The 20,944-nt window shown below is 34.3% G+C and overlaps 1 protein-coding gene across 1 annotated transcript; it reads left to right on the top strand.

Annotated features, from left to right (window-relative positions):
* The first annotated feature begins 7,193 nt into the window (after positions 1-7,193).
* Positions 7,194-17,631, top strand: LOC149176907 (WAT1-related protein At3g56620-like). The gene is made up of 5 exons (XM_089420007.1): positions 7,194-7,387; positions 8,986-9,093; positions 9,214-9,503; positions 9,668-9,831; positions 17,341-17,631. The coding sequence occupies exons 1-4, from the start codon at positions 7,278-7,280 to the stop codon at positions 9,802-9,804; spliced, it is 645 nt and encodes a 214-aa protein (XP_089276133.1). The 5' UTR covers positions 7,194-7,277; the 3' UTR covers positions 9,805-9,831; positions 17,341-17,631.
* Positions 17,632-20,944: the final 3,313 nt, after the last annotated feature.

Raw genomic sequence — 20,944 nt, 5'->3', positions numbered from 1 at the left:
TTGAACATAAGGGTAAAAGATATTCAAGAGGAGCATAGGATTGATGTGTTCATAGGGTCTTTAAAGGATAATATCCAACATGATGTGCGCCTTTGGGAACCTGATTCATTAGAGAAGGCATTCAGGTTAGCAAGAAAAATGGAAAGCAAAATTATGGCAACTAGGAAGCATACCATTCACAACTATAAAGATGGAAGTGTTGTTGCCCATAGTCTTCCACAACCTACAAGGTTGACACCACAACAATTGGAAGAAAAAAGAGCAAAAGGGCTTTGTTACAATTGTGATAGCAAATACACAAAAGGTCATAAGTGTGCTGAGAAGAAATTATTCTACATAGATTGTGAAGAGGAAGAAGAAAAGGAGCAAGAAAGGTCAAAAGAAGAGAATATATTCCAGGAACAAAGCCTAGAGAAAGAAGAAATGAATCAGACCATATCTTGTAAAGCATTGGCAAGAATTACCACTCCTCAAACTCTCAAGATAGAAGGACATATCAAGAAGAAAAAGGTGCAAGAAGTGAAAGAGCACATCGAGAAAGAAGAAATGAATCCAACCATATCTTATAATTCATTGTTCGAAATTACCACTCCTCAAACTATCAAGATAGAAGGACGTATCAAGAAGAAAAATGTTCAAGAAGTGAAAGATCACATCGAGCATCAAGAAATGAATCCGAACATATCTTGTAAAGGATTGAAAGAAATTACCACTCCTCAAACTCTAGAGATAGAAGGACATATCAAGAAGAAAAAGGTTCAAGCAGTGAAAGATCACATCGAGCATCAACAACAAGTTCTCCAACTTTTAAAGGATAACACCACTTTTGTGCAAAATAAAATGAAACAACAGGTAGATCAACATCGTAGTGAAAAATATTTTGATGTAGGTGATTGGGTATTTTTACTGCTACATCTCAAGCAAGCTATTTATGAGAAGGAAATGTTGGCAATACTACATGCACTTAAAAAATGGCGACCTTACCGAATGGGAAGACTCTTCAAGGATGAGGATGTGGAAGCATTGTTTTGTGCTATTTATATTATCCAACCAGATTGGATAAACGAAGCAAGAGATGAATGGAAGAAGGATGAAGAAGTATGGCTACTTATTCAAAAGTTGCAAAAGGTCCCAGTTCAAACAATATTGCCAGAAATTGAAGAGGAAGGAAAAATCATATTGGAACCTAGAGTAGTCACAGAAACAAGAACCCGACAGCTACGAAATCGATCAATTTCAGAGTATCTCATCAAGTGGAAGAACTTACTCGCTGAATATTCCACATGGGAGGACAAGAATTTTATACATAAGCATCAAGAACTAGTCAAGCGTTGAGGACAACGCTTTTTGAAGGAGAGGGGCATGTTAGGCCCCTATACTACTAGTGTAACCCCTTATTGTTATTAGTATAACCCACTTATTATATTGATGTACCCATGTAGTGCCCATATTGTTACTATTGTGCCCCATAGAAACCCACTATTGTTATTATTGTGCCCTTACATTATTATTGTTATGTCGGCTCTGATTATGTTATGACCCCTTAGACTCCTATATATAGAAAGGAGGTCTTTTCATTTGTATCATCCAAGAATTGTTCATTTATGTAATGTAAAGGAGGTTTCCCCCTCGAAGAGGCTGAATTCTAAGGCGTTGATCTATCTTTTCTATCTTTTCTTGAGCTGGTTTCATAACAAAGGTTGTGATTTTGGGCCAGCCAAGATCTTTTCTTATGTGGTTCCATAGTTTTTATTGTTCTTGTGATTGAGAATCCACTAACATGGAGTAGCTTTATTTTAATGTGAATGCACCTGATGGTAGTCTCCCCCATTATAGAATGTCAGGTTTCTCTAATATATGAATTAGTGGATTTTGTAACATCAGATTGTAGTCGTTCCAATGATACGTGCCCTCTAGTTGTTCCTGAGAGAGATCTCGATCAGTTTGTGTTTTCCATTGACACCAGAGCTGGTCATTTCCTCTCTCTTTCTATAAATCCATGTCTTGATGAGATCCTTGGGCTTGAGAAAGATCCTTAATTGTTTGGAGCTTCTCTATGTCTTACATAATGGTTTACTAATGCCAGGATTTCTCCCAAAATGCAGTCGTCATGTCGTTGCATATCTCCCAGAATGCACTTTGTTTGACAAACTGTCTTGTCTAAAAGGCGCAATTCAAAACTCCTAAACCTTTGATTTCCCCATCAAAGAAAAGTTGTTCAGCTTGTGTGTTCAAAAGTAGAAATTTGCGAGACCATATTTCCTTCCAGGTTTGATAACCACCATGGACCCAAATCCACCAGAGCTTCATGGCATACGTTGTGCTAGTTAGAGTGGCATCACGTAGACCAAATCCACCTTTCTACTTAGGGAGTGACGATTTAGGCCACCCCACTAGCGCCCACGTGCATTTGTTGTTTGAGCCTTTCCATAGGAAATTTTTCCATAATGATTTCAGTTGATTTGATACCATGATTGGGATTGGCATTGTTGAAAGCTGATAGGGTTAAGCTTGTAATACTGCTTCTGTTAAAACCAATCGGCTTGGGAAGTTAAGTGCTCTAAAGGTCTAGTTATTGACTTTGTTGCTAGTCTTATCTATAAGTTCTTCCCATGTGGATAGTCTGTTGTAGTGTATTACAAGTGGTACTCCAAGGTATTTGGAGGGGAGGTGGGCTCTACCAAAACCTATCATTTTACTTAGATGGTTTTGAATTGTTTATGGGAAAATGAAGAAGAAAATGAGCATCTTCTCAATATTCACTTCCATTCTTTAGTAATTAGGAATTGATCCAATTGACATGCAACCTAGCTTTTACCTCCTCTGCGATTATTTTCTGTATAAGTGCCATTATTGGCGAGAATATCAACAAGGTGTAGACTATCAATGTAGTCATTGAAAACTTCTGATATTTGTTCCAGTCACCTTATTTCTCCCAGAGCGTACAGATGATATTAAAATCAGCTCCTATCACCCATAAGGAGTTCCCTAGTAGATGTTTAATGTCAAGTAGTTATTGCAGGAAAACATGATTATTTTTTGTGATTGAAGGACTGTAAACTTTCGTTAAATAAATAGTGTCTGATGTATCTATGTGACTGAAGCTCCCTGTAAGGGTGCAGCCAATTTCCCACCAGTTTGTGAACAATATTTCTTTGGGATTCCACCAGATGGCTAGACCCACTGAGTTTCATTTTGCGTCAAATGATATTGTCTCACAACCTTTCCAACAGGAGCCTGTAATTTTAGACATTCCCCCCCCACTTTAATTTGGTTTCTTGCAGTAAAATGATAGCTAGAGTTTCTTTTCTAATGTGTTCACTAAGATATCATTGTTTAGCCCTCTAATATTCCATGAGATAATTTTCATGTTGAAAGGTTAAGTAAAGAAGGTGGATTATACACCATTACAGTTGAAAATTCAAAATTCTTGAGCTATGTGTTCATTCAATAGATCTCGTCACTTCATTTTCCAACGAAGATATGCATTGGCGTATGATTCTCTATGCTCCAAGCTCAAGCCTGTCAGTTCATTGTAAGCTCCTTTGCCATTGATCTCCCAGGATTGGCAGCGGGCAAGATACTGAGATACTCCCCCTAGTTTTCCTCTAGTTTGGAAAATCCTACCATTCAGTGCACTTCGGAAGGAAGGGGAAGCCCCTCCCACTCTTGAGTTCATCACAAAAAACCAGAAAAGAAATGTTTTAAACAATAACCATAAATAAATTATGATAAAAAAAATAGGTAGAAAGGAGAGGTTCTACCCTAATTAATTACATAAACCTGGTATATTTGTCGCCTTCACCATAAACGTGTTCACTAAGTTTTTCAGGTCCTTATTTATGCATGTGAAGTTTTGCCAATGTTTTCCTGATTTTTCCAATTGCTTGAGCTAATAACCCCCGTTGATTTTTTGCCAATGCTGAGTTTTGCAAACCATGAATAGCTTAGATATTATTACATGCACAACAGCCCCAGAGACATGGTTAAGATCGTACGGAAGCACTACTCTAGAGAAAAAAATAATGCTGCAAGTGCTATCATCCTCCTTTGAAGCTGATGGCCTTGTTCCTGGGTTGATTTACTCTTAAAAAAAAATACTACATTTTCTCTTTTTTTCTTTCTGGATACATTTGACATAGTGCTATAACCCTATTTAGAGATTTGTTTGCTCTTCTTTTCTTTTTGGATCCATTTGGCATGGTAATTTGTTTGCTCTTCTTTTCTTTTTGGATCGATTTGTCTGCTCTTCTTTTCTTTTTGGATCCATTTGGCATGGTGCTAGAACCCTATTCTGAAATTTGTTTGTTCTTCTTTTCTTTTTTTGGATCCATTAGGGTTCTAAAATTTGTTTGTTCTTCTTTTCTTTTTTTGGATCCATTTGGCATGGTGCTAGAACCCCATTCAGAGATTTGTTTTCTGGTATTGAACCCTGATTTGGATCTCCACGTTCCAAAAACTGGGAGATAACACAATCGCACCCTTTTGAAGTAAACATACATTTCTGAAAATGAGGATTTGCAAAGTTGACGAGGTTATGAAAATTACTAATTCAACAACTTGCTTTTAAGGTGAATTGTATATTATCTAGTAGTATATCAAGAAGAACCTTTCAAAATGGTATCTTTTAAATCATATTTAAAAAGACTACATATATATCCGTTAATATTCCAGAATCGCGGTATTTTTTTAGCAAAAACAGAGGCATGACTAGTTCTTGGTAGTTTAGTTTGACGGGCTTTTAAGGTGAATTGTATATTATTTAGTAGTATATCAATAAGAACCTTTCAAAATGGTATCTTTTAAAGCATATTTAAAAAGACAACATATATATCCGTTAATATTCCAGAATCGCGGTATTTTTTTTTTGCAAAAACAGAGGCATGACTACTTTTTGGTAGTTTAGTTCGACGGGTAACCTCAGAGTTATTATTATTTATATACGGAGTTGTTTTTAGTGGGATTTTTTGAACTTTTTGGTGCTGGAATTTATTTATATATGAAGTTTTTTTTAGTGTGATTTTTTGGATTTTCCGATGCTGAAATCTGGGGAAAAAATTGAGGTCAAATCTTGATTTGTTTTATTTAAACTGGTTTTTTGACTGTATATTTGGATTCATCACTCTGAAAAATGCCTAGGCACTCGATTGTGCAAAATTACCCATCAAATTTGTGATTTCAATAAATTTCTGTGAAACTTTAAAAAATTAAACTAAAAAAACCCATCAAAAAAATTTCCAAAAAATCTCACTAAAAACAACTCCTTTATATATATATATACATGGTTAATCAAGTGGGAGCAAGTTTTGACAGCGTATTTTATATTTCAACCATAAAGATATATCAAACTTTTTGACTCTTCATAAACGAGAGGATGAGTGAAGAGCAAGGCAAGTATCAATTTATACACACTTTGCAACTTCGATCACCGTTTGTCATGGTTTGTGATAGTGCAATCCGAGTCAAAGGTCGGCTGCAGTGCACGTTGTATAAGTGGAACATCAAAAGTGTTTGTAAGTGAGTGGTCCTCCCTCCTAGATTCCTCCGGAATCGAGTGGAAATATATTTTTCCTGAAGAGAACATCCCTGTGTGAAAGTGATTTAACAAACCGGCGTCGCCGCGACGATGTATAATACCAACCCTAAGTTTTATGGACACTCTTATACTTTAATGTTTGTCCATATACGATGAGTGTCTTGTTGAGGATTTTTCTGGTAAAATCCCAAAAACAAACAAATTGAACACACAGAGGCAATGCTCTGTTTCTTTCTCTCCACAGGATCTTTTGCACAGGGAAGCTCAAGAAAAATTTCTTGAGAACAGAGTATTACACACCCACACAAAGAGATTTGTATTCATTAAAATGAAAATGCCTGATACATATTTCTTCCTCTTTCACTAAGAGGGATTTACCAAAAACATTTCAGCAAAATTACTCTGTCTCCTTTATAAAAAAATTTACACAGCTGTGTGTAAATTTTTGTTTACATTTACTACTCTAAAAAACTTTTACATATACTTCTGTAAAAATAAAAACTTACAAATCCGTTCTTCACATTACATAAAACTGTTATGCATTCCAATGCATGAACTCCACAAAAATTACCACGCTGTGCATTCCCATTCACACTGTTGTGTGAAAAACCTATGCTCCATTTGCAAGCTGCTCCAGTTTCATTTTCTTCGCACGGCTGTGCGTTTCTTTCTTTGCATTACAATGCAGATGATTTACATCAAAATCGTTTTCGCACTGCTGTGCGATCCTTACTTACAAAACGAAGTCAACACATGCCAAAAACTTCCACGCTGCTCCCCTGTTCTTCTACACTGGCACTGCTGTGCGCTTTTTACAATATATTCACACTACGTGGTCAACGCATCACCAAAAACATATCTAAAGCATATGCGTTCCACTTCTTCTTGCATTACAATGCATATCTTCACTTGACAGCCATTCTTGCATTACAATGCATATCTTCACTTGACAGCCATTACTGACTCATACCTTCACGGCTTCTGCCTTTTAAGCTCAATGCAGCTTCGCCTAACTTTTTTTTATGCAGCTGCATTGGTCACAATACATTATAAAAAAACATATGACATTTTTTTTATTTTTAGCCATACTCTCGTGACCAAATGCAAAACATTAAAATTAAATCTTCACCAACCATTTACGAACCGCTGTAAAATCATTAAATTGCCTCGCTGACAATACTGCGGTCAAACACAAAGCTTTTACGGCACGTCAAGTTCATTTGCTGGCAGCTTGGTTGCAATCGACGGTGGATAATGATGAACTCAATCGGGCGGTTGTGAAGGATATCGGAAGCCCTTACTTGACCAAGCTTTACGTTCCGATGGAGCAGTGGTTTTGCAAACGTACAGAGGACGCGTGTCCAAAACTGATTGCGTCGGGTGAGAGTGTACGGAAACCACCTGCAGACCAAAGGCGGTCCGATAACGTTCAGTGGTTTTCCTGAGTTGTTTTTTCCTGCTACCGTTCAGTGGTTTTCCTGAGTTGTTTTTTCCTGCTGCGTGCTGGCTGAGTCGGCAACTGACTGTGCCGCCGTCGCTGTCTGACTGTCCGCGTCCGCCAACACAGCCTGCAGTTGGAATTAATATTCCAACATGTCTCTTATAAAAGTTAAATCCATTCAATAATTTGATTCCATCTGTGCTCATAAATCATTGCTGCAGGGGTTTATTGCCCTTTTACGAAAAACCGAAGCCAGCTTTGGCTGTGAAATCTCTGCAATTTGTGTTGGCAGGGACGGATATGATATCAGAAGTTGCAATTAATAAAGGAATGTCTCTCTTTGTATCCATACTCTATGGGCACGCCTTAGCCAAACTGATGTTACTCCCATTTACATATATTTCGGACAGGTATGTGCAGATTTCTTTTCACCATTTTGGAACAGAGGATTTAATATTGCTACTAGTATTTTATTTGACGAAGAATTTAGAGGGAGTCTCTGCTGGATCGGGGAACTTCTCCCTATCGAGTTTGAAGGGATTTGATTTACTTTGGTTTTTTTTTATAGGATTTCCAAATTCTACACAATTTGTATATTAAGCTATGGATACTTTTGAGTATTTTATGTTACCTTTATGTAATACGGTCCCATAACTGGACCAAGAACTGGTAGCTCTGGGGCTATATCTGTATATGTAACCATGCGAAGGGAGTAAGCTGGGACATGAAGATATGCTACGGGCTATGCTATAGATCTGTATCGACTAATAATATTCTTTCTCTGCAATAATCTCTCGATCTTGATCCGTGCCTGGGGACTATGCTACTTGCTATCAAACCGCTTCGATTGCTGCTGGTCCCTGGAATGCACCTGGAATGGGCTATGGCTCTCCAACGGACACTGTTTATCAATCTGCTGTATCTGCTTCTGGGTCTCGATCTCGATTTGCTACTTCTAGCTCAACTGGATCAAATGGCACTGGATTTTGATCTCGGTCAATTGAATAGGAAGGGTTTTGATTTACTTTGGTGTTTTGAGGATTTCCAAATTTTACACAATTTGTATATTGAGCTATGGATACTTTTGAGTAGGTTAGATTATGTAATTATATACAGATTTCTGTTTGAGTAGCTTAGATTATGTAATTATATACCAATTTTTCTTTTAGTATGTTTATGTATTGAAGCATTAGATTAATTTTATATATACAGATATATATATTTTTGGGCACATTCCAAAATATAAGTTTTTGGGAATACGATTTAGATCATATAAATTCTATGGCTGAGACTAGGGTTTTATGGGGCTGTTTTGGTTTGCTCTCCATTAGAACAACAGTTCTGAATATTTATGGGGACTCTAAGACGTTAATTGATGGCATCAAGTGAATTACTGGGTTTTTTCTCTTTTTTCCTTGGGAGGATCAAGCACATCCTGGCTAAGAACAATAGTTCTGAATATTTATGGGGACTCTAAGATGTTAATTGATGGCATCAAGTGAATTACTGGGTTTTTTCTCTTTATTTCCTTGAGAGGATCAAGCACATCCTGGGTAACCCAAGATTTTCGGGTTTATTGCACTATTGTTTCGTGGTTGACAACAAAGTACTGAAAGAGGGCCCGCTCAGCCTGCCATGAACATTTTGACACCCTACAACAAGATTTTATGTGGGATTTGTACATTTAATTGCATTTTTGTTTTATATTATATAGATATGTTGCCATTTGGGTTGATATAGACTATTATTATACTTTTTACAAATAATTTTTTGGTATACTTCTTGAACCTTACTTATCTGGCACCTTGATTTACTGGATTAATGAAGCTATATACTATGTATATGTACTGTTTTTATTTATAATAGAAGCAGCGTTTTTTCAGAGCAGGATCAAGTCTGTTACAGTCACATTTATCGTTTTGGTAATAATACATAAACTCAATCCTCCTTTTCTTCAGGGAAGAAAAAACCAATGCTTTTGGAATTGACGTGCTCTATTCATGTACAGGTCCTCTTTGAGCCAAACGTTCTACTCGGCGGGTCTGGGCTGTGCATCAGCCACATTTGCATGTGCACTGAGCAACATAGTACCCGCTCTCATGGCGATTCTTTTTCGGTAATCATATAAAAATCAGTCACATTACTCCAAACAAATTTAAATGCCATAAATCAATCTGAGTTCCCATTTTTATTTTTATTTTTATTTTCTGAAGCAAAAGTTCTGAATTTCTTACAGACAAGAAAGAGCTAGGATAATAAGTTTGGCTGTTAAGGCAAAGATAGTGGGAGCCGTAATCTGCATGATCGTGAATGGTTATAAATCCGTTTCTGTTATCGCCGTTCATTTCGTGCTTATTTTGCGGAGTGCGAGGCCTCCACAAGACCTCAAATTGCAGCAAAAAAGGCCAATCCCTTTTGGCGTTAGGGTGCGGAATTCTAGGCGCCAAATTTCTTTCGTTATGATCGTGTTGATGATGAGCATTGCAGATGCACCCATGGCTGCTGCTTCAACTGTCAATAATACGGGTAAAGATAGTAATTGCTAACAATAATAATTGATTAGCTTAGCTACTTGTATTCATTTCTGTATGTTTGCTTTTAATTTGGGACATTTCCTTTAGATTTTTAAGGGTTTATGGGTTATGAATTTATGTTTATTTATACTTAATGATTGATGATTGGAATGGCAGAGGTGGCTTCTTCTGCGGATGGGGGCCCGGGTGTGGGGGATAAACTTCCACCGAATTGCCATTATGTTGATCACTGTACAGATGATTGTCTCCCATGTTATGAAAGTCGACGACATTTCTTTTGCTGCGAATCGTGACAGTGCTTCATCCGAATTCAATCCTTTGTAAGTGATCAATCCAAGTTGGATCCTTCTTAAAACACTTAGCTGATTCCCCTTTTATTTTTTAAATTATTTCAAAATAATAAAAGTCAACTATTAAATGTTAAGATTGATGTATAATGATTTTAATTTTATGGTTTTTGTTACGTGTTTTATTAAATATAGGAAAAAGGTTTAAATATTCAAGATGTAAAAGTATTTCATAAAAGTAAGAATGAAAGTTTACCTTTTATAAATCACTATCAAATTTATTTAATATAAATATATCATAGTCAAATTTGTTTAATAAAATAATGTATTTAAATATCATAAAATTTATTTGTTAAATAAGGTTTTAAAATTTAAATTTTATCGATAAACATTGGTTAACATTATATAGAAGTATTACATAATATTAAATGTTATGTAAAATTATATATATATTATAATTTATGGGGTGCAAAGAAGATCGTGATGGCTTGTATTTTTAATGTATTTCTCATATTAAAAAGTTTTTTTGGTTAGAAATTAAGTGGATACAAATTTAATCATGTTAAAGAGTTAGTGTGACTTACGTAAAATGTAATTTTTTGAGACCACTCAAATATTGATAAATTTACAATCTTTTAATTAAAATTAAATACTCAAATTTATATAAAAATAGCTTTGATTAAAAATTACTATCTTATAAATAAAGAATAAATTATTTGGAAAAAAAAAAAAATCAGATATACTATCTTAAATATGAAGTAATTTAACTTTATCATTATATACCAGATCTCACAAAATAACACAATTGATGATGATGATGGTCGTTAACGTCCACTGAGATCAAATTTGTCTATGGGGCTTATAGTCTTTCTTGGCGAGATTGGTGCTATAGCTTTCTTTCTTTCTCTACAGTCTTCCAACTTCCTTTATCTTGCATCTCTTCCATCTCTTCTGGTTCTTGGGACATTGGTGTCTTAGTTTCGCGATTTGTTGTGTTCGTCCTTTTGAAGATAGTCGGAGAAGAAGTTTGGTCTAGGAGATCTGCTTTGTCGTTAAATGAAGATTTGTTAAATGAAGATTTATTTTGTGCGGTATTCCAATTCTCATAACTATTGATGCTTGAGGGGTTGTGCGGGGCTTTCCCGTGCTTGTTTTGAGAGTTGTTTCTTTCCTGCCCGATTTCTTGTGATTCAAAGTTTTCTTGAGAGTATTCTTCTTTGATGAAAGTGTAGTGTTCTTTTTGTGCTCCTTCCCACCATGTAGATCTGTGGTGATTTTTTCTAGCATTTTTCTAGGAGGCTTTTGGGCAATTTTTGGCTAGATGGCCTGTCTCTAAGCAGGATCAACATCTGAAGGGGACACTTTCATAATTGAGTTTCTGGTTCCACACATAGTCTTTACTTGTTAAGTTTATTTCAGCTGGGAATCCGACGCTGAAGTCCATTTCCACACAGATGCCTGCATAGGTGGTTTTGGCATATTCCTCTATTTTTCGGCATCTGCAGCAAAATTTCCCAATTGCTTTCCCAATTGCATTTCCAATGGCTTTTAGCAAGGAGAAATTCTAGAGATGCAAGGGTAGGTTTGGCAATCTCACCCAAACTGATGGTGAGGTTATGACTGTTGTTGAGGGATCGAATGATGGGTTCCATGGCTTCATGAATAAGCCTGAGTTTTCCCAAAACCAAGAACCAAAATCTAGAATGAATTGTCTCCTTTCAGGATTTTCAAAATCTACTATAAAAAAATCCATAACACAAAATAGATATTAATTACATACAAGTGGACATGATGTTATAGAAATTAATATGCCATACAATATTTAACACTTCAGACTAAGATGGTTAGTTAGACCTTTTTCATCATGTTATAAAAGTCAAAACGTGAGATTCACTTTAATAAAGAGTAGCGCACTTAAACACCGCACCGACTCATTTCTTAATCAATTATTTGCTGGACACACCAGAAGTACAATCTAGTACGAGATTTTTGTGCTTGCTTGGAAAGGGTGTAGATGCGTGGTTAGAGTGTGAATTTGGAAAATGTGTTATTGGATGACGTGGATTATTTTAAAATTTCAGGATTTATATTAAATTAAAGTTTAAGTGGATATTTTTTTTTTCTCCGCCTTTTCAATCGTATTTGCAATCCAATATGAACATTTCGGGTGATATCAAGTATTTCATTAGTAACGATGTAGTCCACGTTTATTGTTACAAGTACAAACATTTTTAATATCATGACATGTGTGTTTCCTGGTTTTTGCTTCTCAAATAAACATTGTCTTATTAATGTTTCAGTCTGCCCTTACGAAAGTTTAATAGGCTTTAGTTTATAAAGGACTGCATAGTTGAGATGTTTTTGAGGTTTTGTGAAATATTAAAAGAGGTAAATAACGATTATTTTAGGAAAATATTATTCTTAATATTTAAGAATAAGTTAAGATTTAAAGGTGTCGATATTGAATTAGCCATGTAATTTTAGTTTTAATTTTCTTTTATATTAATTTTTTATTTTTTTATTTTTTTATTTTTGAGGTGGTGTTGTTTTTCGTTATCAACCAAAGTATATTGTTGACTTTGCACGAGTGTGAAAGGAAAGTAAATGGACTTTTCTAATCATTAGCATGTAAAAAGAAAGTAAGATATTACTTTTTAGTTATTAAAAAAAATAATATAAAGAGAAATATTTTTAAAATTTTATATATATAATTTTATATTTTATATTTGTATGGGTAATCAGACAATTATAATTTTTTTAAAAATTATAACGTAGGAAAAATATCTTTCTATATTTAATGTAACTTTCTTTTTTACTTTAATAGGGGAAACCTTTGTATTCGTCATAAATTAAAAAATTTGATTTAATAACGCAAAGGAATTGTGTTTAGTAAGACAAAGGCATTGAGAACCCTAATATGTGTTTCGTAAGGCAAAGGTATTGAAAGTCTTAATGGACATTTGTGGGGGTGTTTTTCTAAATTATATCATTTAGATTTTAAATTTGGTTTTAATTAAAGTATATATATATATTTGTAAAATTTAAATTAATTTTTGGATTTTTTGGTGTGAAAAATTAGAGGTGAAATTTTGATTTGTGTTATTTATACTGATTTTTTGATATGGATTCAACACATGAAAAACCTCTAGGGCACTTCAATTGTGTAGGGGTTACCCATCAAGCTTGTGATTTCAATAAATTCGTGCCGGATTTTAGAAAAACAAGCCCAAAAAAACCCATCGAAAAAGCTTCCAAAAACGCTCAATAAAGACAAATGTATATATATAATAAATTATAATTTCATATAAAATATAGAATCATATTTATATATAAAAACATATCTTTTTATTCATAGATAAATATACATATTGTTTTTTCAAAATTATCTAAATCATAAATTTTATTTATAAACATCGATGAATGTGATTAATCTGAAAAACATCTATCTATAATCCTAATGATGTGATTAACCTAAAAAAACATCTATCTATAATTTTTATTATTTTATAACTCTAAAAAATATCTTATATAAATTAATTTATAACTTAATGAAATATAACCTCTACGTATAATATAAAATAAATTTTATATTTCTTTTATAAATTCGAATATACTAAAATATATTTCTTTCATAAATTCACATATAGTAATTTAAACAAATATATAAGCTAGAAATATTATCTACTTTACATTAATTTATAACCCCGTATAAATACAATTTAAACAAATATATAAGCTAGAAATATTATCTACTTTACATTAATTTATAACCCAGTATAAATACAAGTTAAATGATATATTACGTAAATTTATATTCCAATTATATATAATTTAATTTATGATCCCGTTATTTCACAGGCACGGGTGTGGGAAGTAAATGGGAGAGTCGTGGGAAGTCTGGGCTAGGTTGATCGGGGCATCATCATATCCCGTTGCAAACTTTACAGTAGGGAATTCCGTGGATGATCCAAACGCGAAGGGAGTAGTTTGGGTCCCATGAATCAACGATATCATGGAGATCGATGCCAAGTTTTTAATTTAGTTTGAGGAGAATTAAGGGGAAATTTGTTTCAATTTATATTTACTAGGTTTAAAAGACATTATTTTCCAATATGAAAAAAAAATGTTATAATGTATTGTGAGATAATATTTTTATTTAATAAAATTATATAAATAAAAATAAAAGTCATAATGTATTGTGAGATAAATATTTTTATTTAATAAAATTATATAAATAAAAATAAAATTATAATTATAGTTATTATTTAAAATATTTTTACACAATTAAAATATATATAAATAAAATTAATAATTATAATTATAATTTTTTATTATTTTATTATTTTATTTATTCTGTTTAAAAATATTTTTAAGTGAAATATGGAAGAGATGTTATAATATATTATTATGTAAATATTTTTATTTAGTTAAATAATTAGAAATTTGAGAAACAATCATGGTGCACAAATTCATTCAAAACAATTCGGATTATTGAATTACAATGCCAAATACATGTCAGATAAATAGTGCTCATGATATCTAATAAGTTCTAAACAAGTAGAATATTGTTGAAAAAATCTTTAAACAAAACTCCAACAATCCAATCCAATCCTACCTATATACTATTGTAAGCATAATTCCAAACCAAAATACATAAAACTAAAAATAAATAAAATTATAATCACAATAATAACTTAAAACATTTTTACTCAATTAAATTATATAAAATAAAAATAAAATTAACTATTATAATTTATAATTAAACCAAATTTATATGATATATTAAAATTACATAAAAATAAATAAAATAAAAATTGTAATTATTACTTAAAATATTTTCACTCACTAAAATTATATAAAAATAATAATTATAATTATAATTTTTTATTATTTTATTTTCCTTATTTATATATTTAAAAATATTTTTAAGTGAAATATAAAAGTGATGATATAATATATTATTATGTAAATATTTTTATTAATCAAATTACATAAAACAACAAAAATTAATAATAATAATAATTAATAATTAAATCACTTTAAATTATATAAATTAAAATTAATAATAATAATAATTATTATAAATAATAATTAAACCCCTATAAATTTATTATTAAGCATGATTGATTAAATCTATTAAATTAGAAACCTCTTTTAAAATAAATGTAGGTGATTAAACTTTAATAAATGAACCTGAGAGAATTCATTCGCCATTCTTTAAAATTCGGGCCATTTACAAGCGGACGAAAACGGACCTAACCAGAACCTACGTATTTTGTTGAGTTCGGAGGACCCTGTGACATATTGCACTATATAACGATAAACTATGGTTATCCCCGTCAGTTTTTAAAGGTTCATAACCTGGCTTATCAGAGTTTCCCTATTGCCCGTCGCCATTTTTGGGGATAATTTTGCAATTTCCCTATTGCCCGTCGCCATTTTGGGGGTTAATTTTGCAATTTCCCAGGGCTCTACGACGCCTGCAAAATGGGCTGTCTTTTTCTGCCATAGATTACAGAATTCTAGGCGAGGAATTGTCATCATTATGTTGATGACCATTGCAGTTGCATCTAGCGTTACCCCTAACGCTGTTGATAATACTGATAAGAATAAGGATTGGTATTACTCATTGCCATTTTTGGGGGTTTATTTTGCAACCTACCAGGGCTCTACGGCGCCTGCAAAATGGGCTAGATTCTGATTACTCTTTAGTTCTGTCTCTATGGATTTTTTGGGTGTGACTAGCGGATTTGTTTTCGTTATCGTCATATAGCATTTTTGCATGAAGTAGAATGTGTCATATTCTATTTAAGCAAAGTGCATGTGGATTAATTGTGTTGTCTTCTGCATGTTAACTAATATTATATCTATGGTGTGGTTCTCTGCTGGAATATTTCTTGACACTAAGATTTGATTGATGATAATAGCACAGATCAGGGTTTTGGGTCAACTGCAAGAACCTAGCATACCTGTTAGCTCTTTCACATCTAAGAATATAATCCACAAACCAATTTTCTATGAACTATTTGTCTTGCATTAATATTTCGAAATATAAAATTACGAATAGGGGGCAAAGATGTATATTCGTAAGCTTGTCTGACAGTGTTATGGAAATGCTCAAAGAAATCTGCGCCAGTGGCTGCACGGCAAAGACCAGACTTCCTTCAACTTAGGTGCCATGTATGAGGGGACCTGTGTGAAGGGTTCGTTCAACTTGATCAAATCTTTTAGTTAGGACCTCGTTGCCTCTGAGGACCAATCCAACCCTAGACTTGCACCTGGCCCCGTCCCTTTGAAACTCCTGTCTCACCAATGGGGATGACAGTAAGGATGGTGGATAACTTGGCAACTTGTCAAACTCATCATTGAACCAATGCCTCTGTTCTAACATGATAGGGTTAGCGATAGCAGTACTTTTGATTAGGGTACACTGTTCTTGAGTTTTTGAAGTTCGTTTTGTTACCTGACTTTGTTTGATGCTCAAAGCTTTTCCTTTTGTTCAGTGTTTATCTGTGTTCAGTATAAGTATGCGTAGGATATGCTAAAGTAAACAATACACCGCAATTTGTTTGTGGTTACAGGTGTCTTAATCTATTTTTTTCTCCAAGAGAACAATCGAAAACATGGCCGTGCTTCAATCTTTATTTTTGCACTCTGAGGTTCTAATTCTCAGGTGATGAACAATTAGATTTTGTTTTAATTTGAGCCTTCGTATCTAATGCAAAGCCCACTTACAATTTTTTTAGTTCCTTTGAAGATACAAAAGCCCCCAACACTCTTTCTATGATTAATCTCTTCATCTAGGACCAACAATGCGTGCGCTGTCACTAGCGGCTAATTTCCCTTTGTATTCAGTCAACTATTGTCCTCAAAATATTGCATTCATATGCACTTGTTGTCTAGACAGCCCATCACATAGATGTTTCCTTTCATATCTCTCATGGCCTAATACAACTCATGGGCCCTTTTCTCTGGTGCCGCAAGAATACCGTCGGAATGCAAATTTAGGACTAGTCAAGACTACCATGGCTTATTTTCTGTCTATTAAGACAATATGATTGCTTTTTCTTATTCGCTGAGTTTGACATATAGCAATAACACAGTAGTTTAACAAACCAAAACCAGTAGATAATATCACTACAGAACCAGTAAAGCAAGATGTAAATGCATCCCACAACCAAGTAAATGCACTCTGCAGATACAATAGAAGTCATAGAATACAAGTGGTTTTTCCTGTACGCTTTCCACGTTACTTTTATGCACATGGTTTTCGATGGCTGATATTACAAAGCATAGTAATTACTGTTTATGCTATAGTTCACTGCCTAAAATGTTATGCTATAGATTTAAGATGTACACTCTGTTCTTTGATCACTTTACTCATATTCTATTTGTTCAGTATACATGTCTTCAATCATGCAGCTAAGTTGTCCAACGCCTTCTGTACTCTTCAGAATTTAATCACTGTTCCCTAACTACTCTTCTGATTCCTTTTTTTCTCAATAAACTATTAAACATCTATATGTTTTTCCTTTTTATCAGGCTTCATTGACAAGAAGGATGCCAAAGAAAAATGTTTCTGGTTTCAAATGGACAAGTATGCTAGCTGCATACAAACGCTCTACCTCGAATTTTGATGCAGTAAAAGGAAAAAAGAAAATGTAGATATTTTGAAAATCATAGCAAGGCTACAAACTCTAGTGTTTTGTTATTTTCTGCAACTTTTGACAGTTTTATCTTCAACGGTGTTTTTATACATATGCTCGTTTTCTTTGGAACAATGCAACTGTAAAAAAACTTTTTCAATAGATTTCTTGTCCATCTTTTTACTCAGATGTCCTGTCAATCCTGTACTATAGAATGATTGTATTTTGATTCTTGATGCTTTCTGACATATATAATACGTATAGAAACAACTCCACTAACACTGAAACACACTTTCACAAATCTGTGTGACATTTTGGTTCCAATGTTTTCTGCATGCAAACTCAGTTGTTTCCTCCCATTGTATTACCCTACTCTCTGCTTCTCTGTCATCATTCTATGTCGAAGGGCGCAGGGACATTCCTGCTATGTGGCTCTTGTTAATATTTGTGAACTGTTACTCCTCATATGTACATGAGTGGTAAGTGTGATTTTTCATTACATGATATACTCAGGGTAATTTGCAAGGGTGCTAAGGGATTTCGGATGATACATACCTTATTTTGCTTTGCTTGAGGATGGTTGAAGCATAGTAGTCCTTGATGGACCATGTGGTTGATGCTGGTTAGATGTTTAATGGTGATATGCTGTTGGTCCTCTTGGTGGGAGGTCCATTTTGTGTTGCCTTTGCGTTGGTTGATGGTTGTGCTTTGTTTACATCCATATCATCCATTTGGACATTTTGATACTGGTTACTTTAGTACTGGATCATTTCAAGCACATTGTTGGGGGATTGTGGTGTTTAAAGTTTTGTTATGAACCTGGTGCACCTACAGTTAGTGTGTGTTTAAGAGTAGTTGGCATATTTAGCAGCGAAAAGGTGATTTCAATTTTGTTATTAGAGTTTAATGCTAGGTTGGTGTTCTCTCTTAATCTCTTCCTCCAAGGAAAAGTCCTAACCTTTTTCAAGAAGGGCTTAAGAGTACTATCAAGCAAGCCATTCGCTGCCACTTTGCCATTCATATCATTCACTGCAACTTTCGTGGTTTTGCTCCATGTTCTAGGTCAAAGAAATCTTAACCTACGCTGAAATCCCTATGTCAACCTAAATTTAATCATTTGGATATAGGGTGCAAAGCATAGCTTAGGTTGACCTCGCTCACTCTTAAAGGTGAAGATCCAAAGGTCTTTTAAGGTAAATGAAATTTCTAAAAACCAAAGCTCACAACGAGCTCAACCTTGCTAGAAAATCTCTTTGTGAGCTCATCAAGAGCACATTTGTGAGGAGGTTCAAGCCCAGCACTTTCATTGGTTCTTTACCTTTGTAAGATGTGAATTTTGAATGTGAATGCCCAAGGATTTAATGTAAATTGAGATGATGCTTCAAATTTTAAACGTTGGTGCTTGAGTGTGTGAAGTGTTGCAATTATGTCAACATATGTAAATTGAGACAATGCTTTAAAATTTAAATGTTGGTGCTTGAGTGTGTGAATTGTTGCAATTATGTCAACATGTGAAGTATATATCATTTACCATTTACCATGCAAAATAGATCTAGAGAATCTCTCATATCATTAGAGCAAGTAAACTCGTAAAGGGAAAAATGAGAGAATCTGCAAGTGTGTGAGAAGAGAAGATTATACACATAAATAGAGTATTGAAGCGGGGTGTGTCTTTCAACCAATTTCCACAAATCATGCAAGAAAAGACTACCGAATCTCCTCATAGATGGACTGATAAAGGGCAAATGAGAGAATCTGCAAGTGTGTGAGAAGAGAAGATTAGACACCATAAATAGAGTCTTCAAGCAGGGTGTGTCTTTCAACCAATTTCCACAAATCATGCAAGGAAAGACTACCGAATCTACTCAAAGATGGACTGATAAAAGGCAAATGAGAGAATATACAAGTGTGTGAGAAGAGAAGATTATTCACCATAAACAGAGTATTGAAGCAGGGTGTGTCTTTCAACTAATTTCCACAAATCATGCAAGGAAAGACTACCAAATCTCCTCCAAAGTGGACATGTAGGTATCCAATTAGATAGTCTCCATAAAACATGAATAAAGACCCTATAAAAGCCGATGGCCCCTCCAAATCATCTCCATAGACCATATGTGAGGTCAACAAGGTTAAAATCTTCCTCAAAGCATGCAAGTCAACCCTCCTAGGGTTCCTTCAATGTGGGCCCAAGATTCTCCTAGTTGGGATGCTCAACCAACAGTTATGGCCTCTTCTAAATAAGCTTTAAGGTGTAAAATGTGAAGTCAACAAGGTACAATCTAGTTCTTCAATTTAGTGAACCACTTCTTCAAGTCATGGAGGAGCTAAGTACAGCCACATGTGCCAAGTAAGATTACCCCATGTAATCTCCAGTGAGGACTTTCCCCTCAAATACGGTGAAACATGCCACAAAATGTGTAAACAAATGAGAAATCTAAAATCTAGAAATTCATATCTTTAATTTGTTTTTTTACTACTTACGGAATTTTAAATTGCCTTGAGATGAAGATGCGTTGGGAACTTTTATTGGTTTTTTTTTACTGCCTTTGGAACCCTAAATTGCCTTTACATCCATGAAGATGCCAAAAATCCGGGAATTCTAAATTGCCTTGGAAATTGTAAAAATGCACAAAAACACGGATGAAGCCAATTTCATGTTCAAACTTCTAGAAATCAAACCCTCCAACTTATCAAAATCTACGAAACCTCGTAAGTACCCCAACTATCCATGGCATGAAGCCAATTTCATGTTCAAACGTCTAGAATCACGTCATCAAACCCCACAACCTATCAAAATCTACGAAACCTCGTAAGTACCCCAACTATCCATGGCATTATCTTCAATTGGAACAGTGCGAGGATGGTACCCTTAAATGGCCATGGTTCCCTGTGGCTGGTGCCTGTTTACTTGCTATATTGTTATAATATCCATCGGCCCTATCATGTTGTTGAAATCTCTTGTATTAAAGGTGGATATTTGTGGTAAATGACAGGAACTTTTCTTCTTGGATTTGGGCTCTGTTTTGTCACATTTATCATCAACAACATAGAGAGGAAAATTAGGAATGTAGGTTTTACCGCAGCCTTGTTCAGATTCAATGGAGAATTCTGGGTTGAGCCGCATCACATAATTGAATAGAGAGCCACTTAGAAAAATCAGAAACACAGTTTTGCTGAATACCTTTACATTAGTGTTGTGGCATAATATGAATCCCATGCACAGTCCTTTTACTCCTCATTGTCCCAATGATCATAGGTGTCAAAGATGCGAATGCCTCAAAATGCACAAAATATGATTTATTATTTCTCTGCGTTAATTGCAAGACAATGCTCAGATTGTCTACATCATCTATGGAAGATAAGTATGCCTCATTTTCTTCAATCCCAAGGAAATAATAATCACTGTTTTCACCATTTTTATGAAGATGATCAACCTGTGTCTTCAGGATAAGTGTTTGTACCCAGGGGAAGAAACCTCTCAGCTTTTGTGCTGGCATGTC

The sequence above is a fragment of the Pinus tabuliformis genome, chromosome 4_1, assembly GCF_031772625.1.
Source record: "Pinus tabuliformis cultivar Carrire ecotype Pingquan chromosome 4_1, CPIR1, whole genome shotgun sequence".
In the NCBI taxonomy this organism is placed as follows: Eukaryota; Viridiplantae; Streptophyta; class Pinopsida; order Pinales; family Pinaceae; genus Pinus; species Pinus tabuliformis.
The sequence above is the reverse complement of the archived record's forward strand: the minus strand, read 5'-3'. Positions and strand labels throughout refer to the sequence as shown.

Coding starts and splice junctions, on each gene's coding strand:
- LOC149176907 (XM_089420007.1), top strand. CDS start 7,278: ATGATATCAGAAGTTGCAATTAATAAAGGAATGTCTCTCTTTGTATCC. Junction 7,388..8,985: donor TTTACATATATTTCGGACAG/GTATGTGCAGAT, acceptor ATTCATGTACAG/GTCCTCTTTGAGCCAAACGT. Junction 9,094..9,213: donor CTCATGGCGATTCTTTTTCG/GTAATCATATAA, acceptor AATTTCTTACAG/ACAAGAAAGAGCTAGGATAA.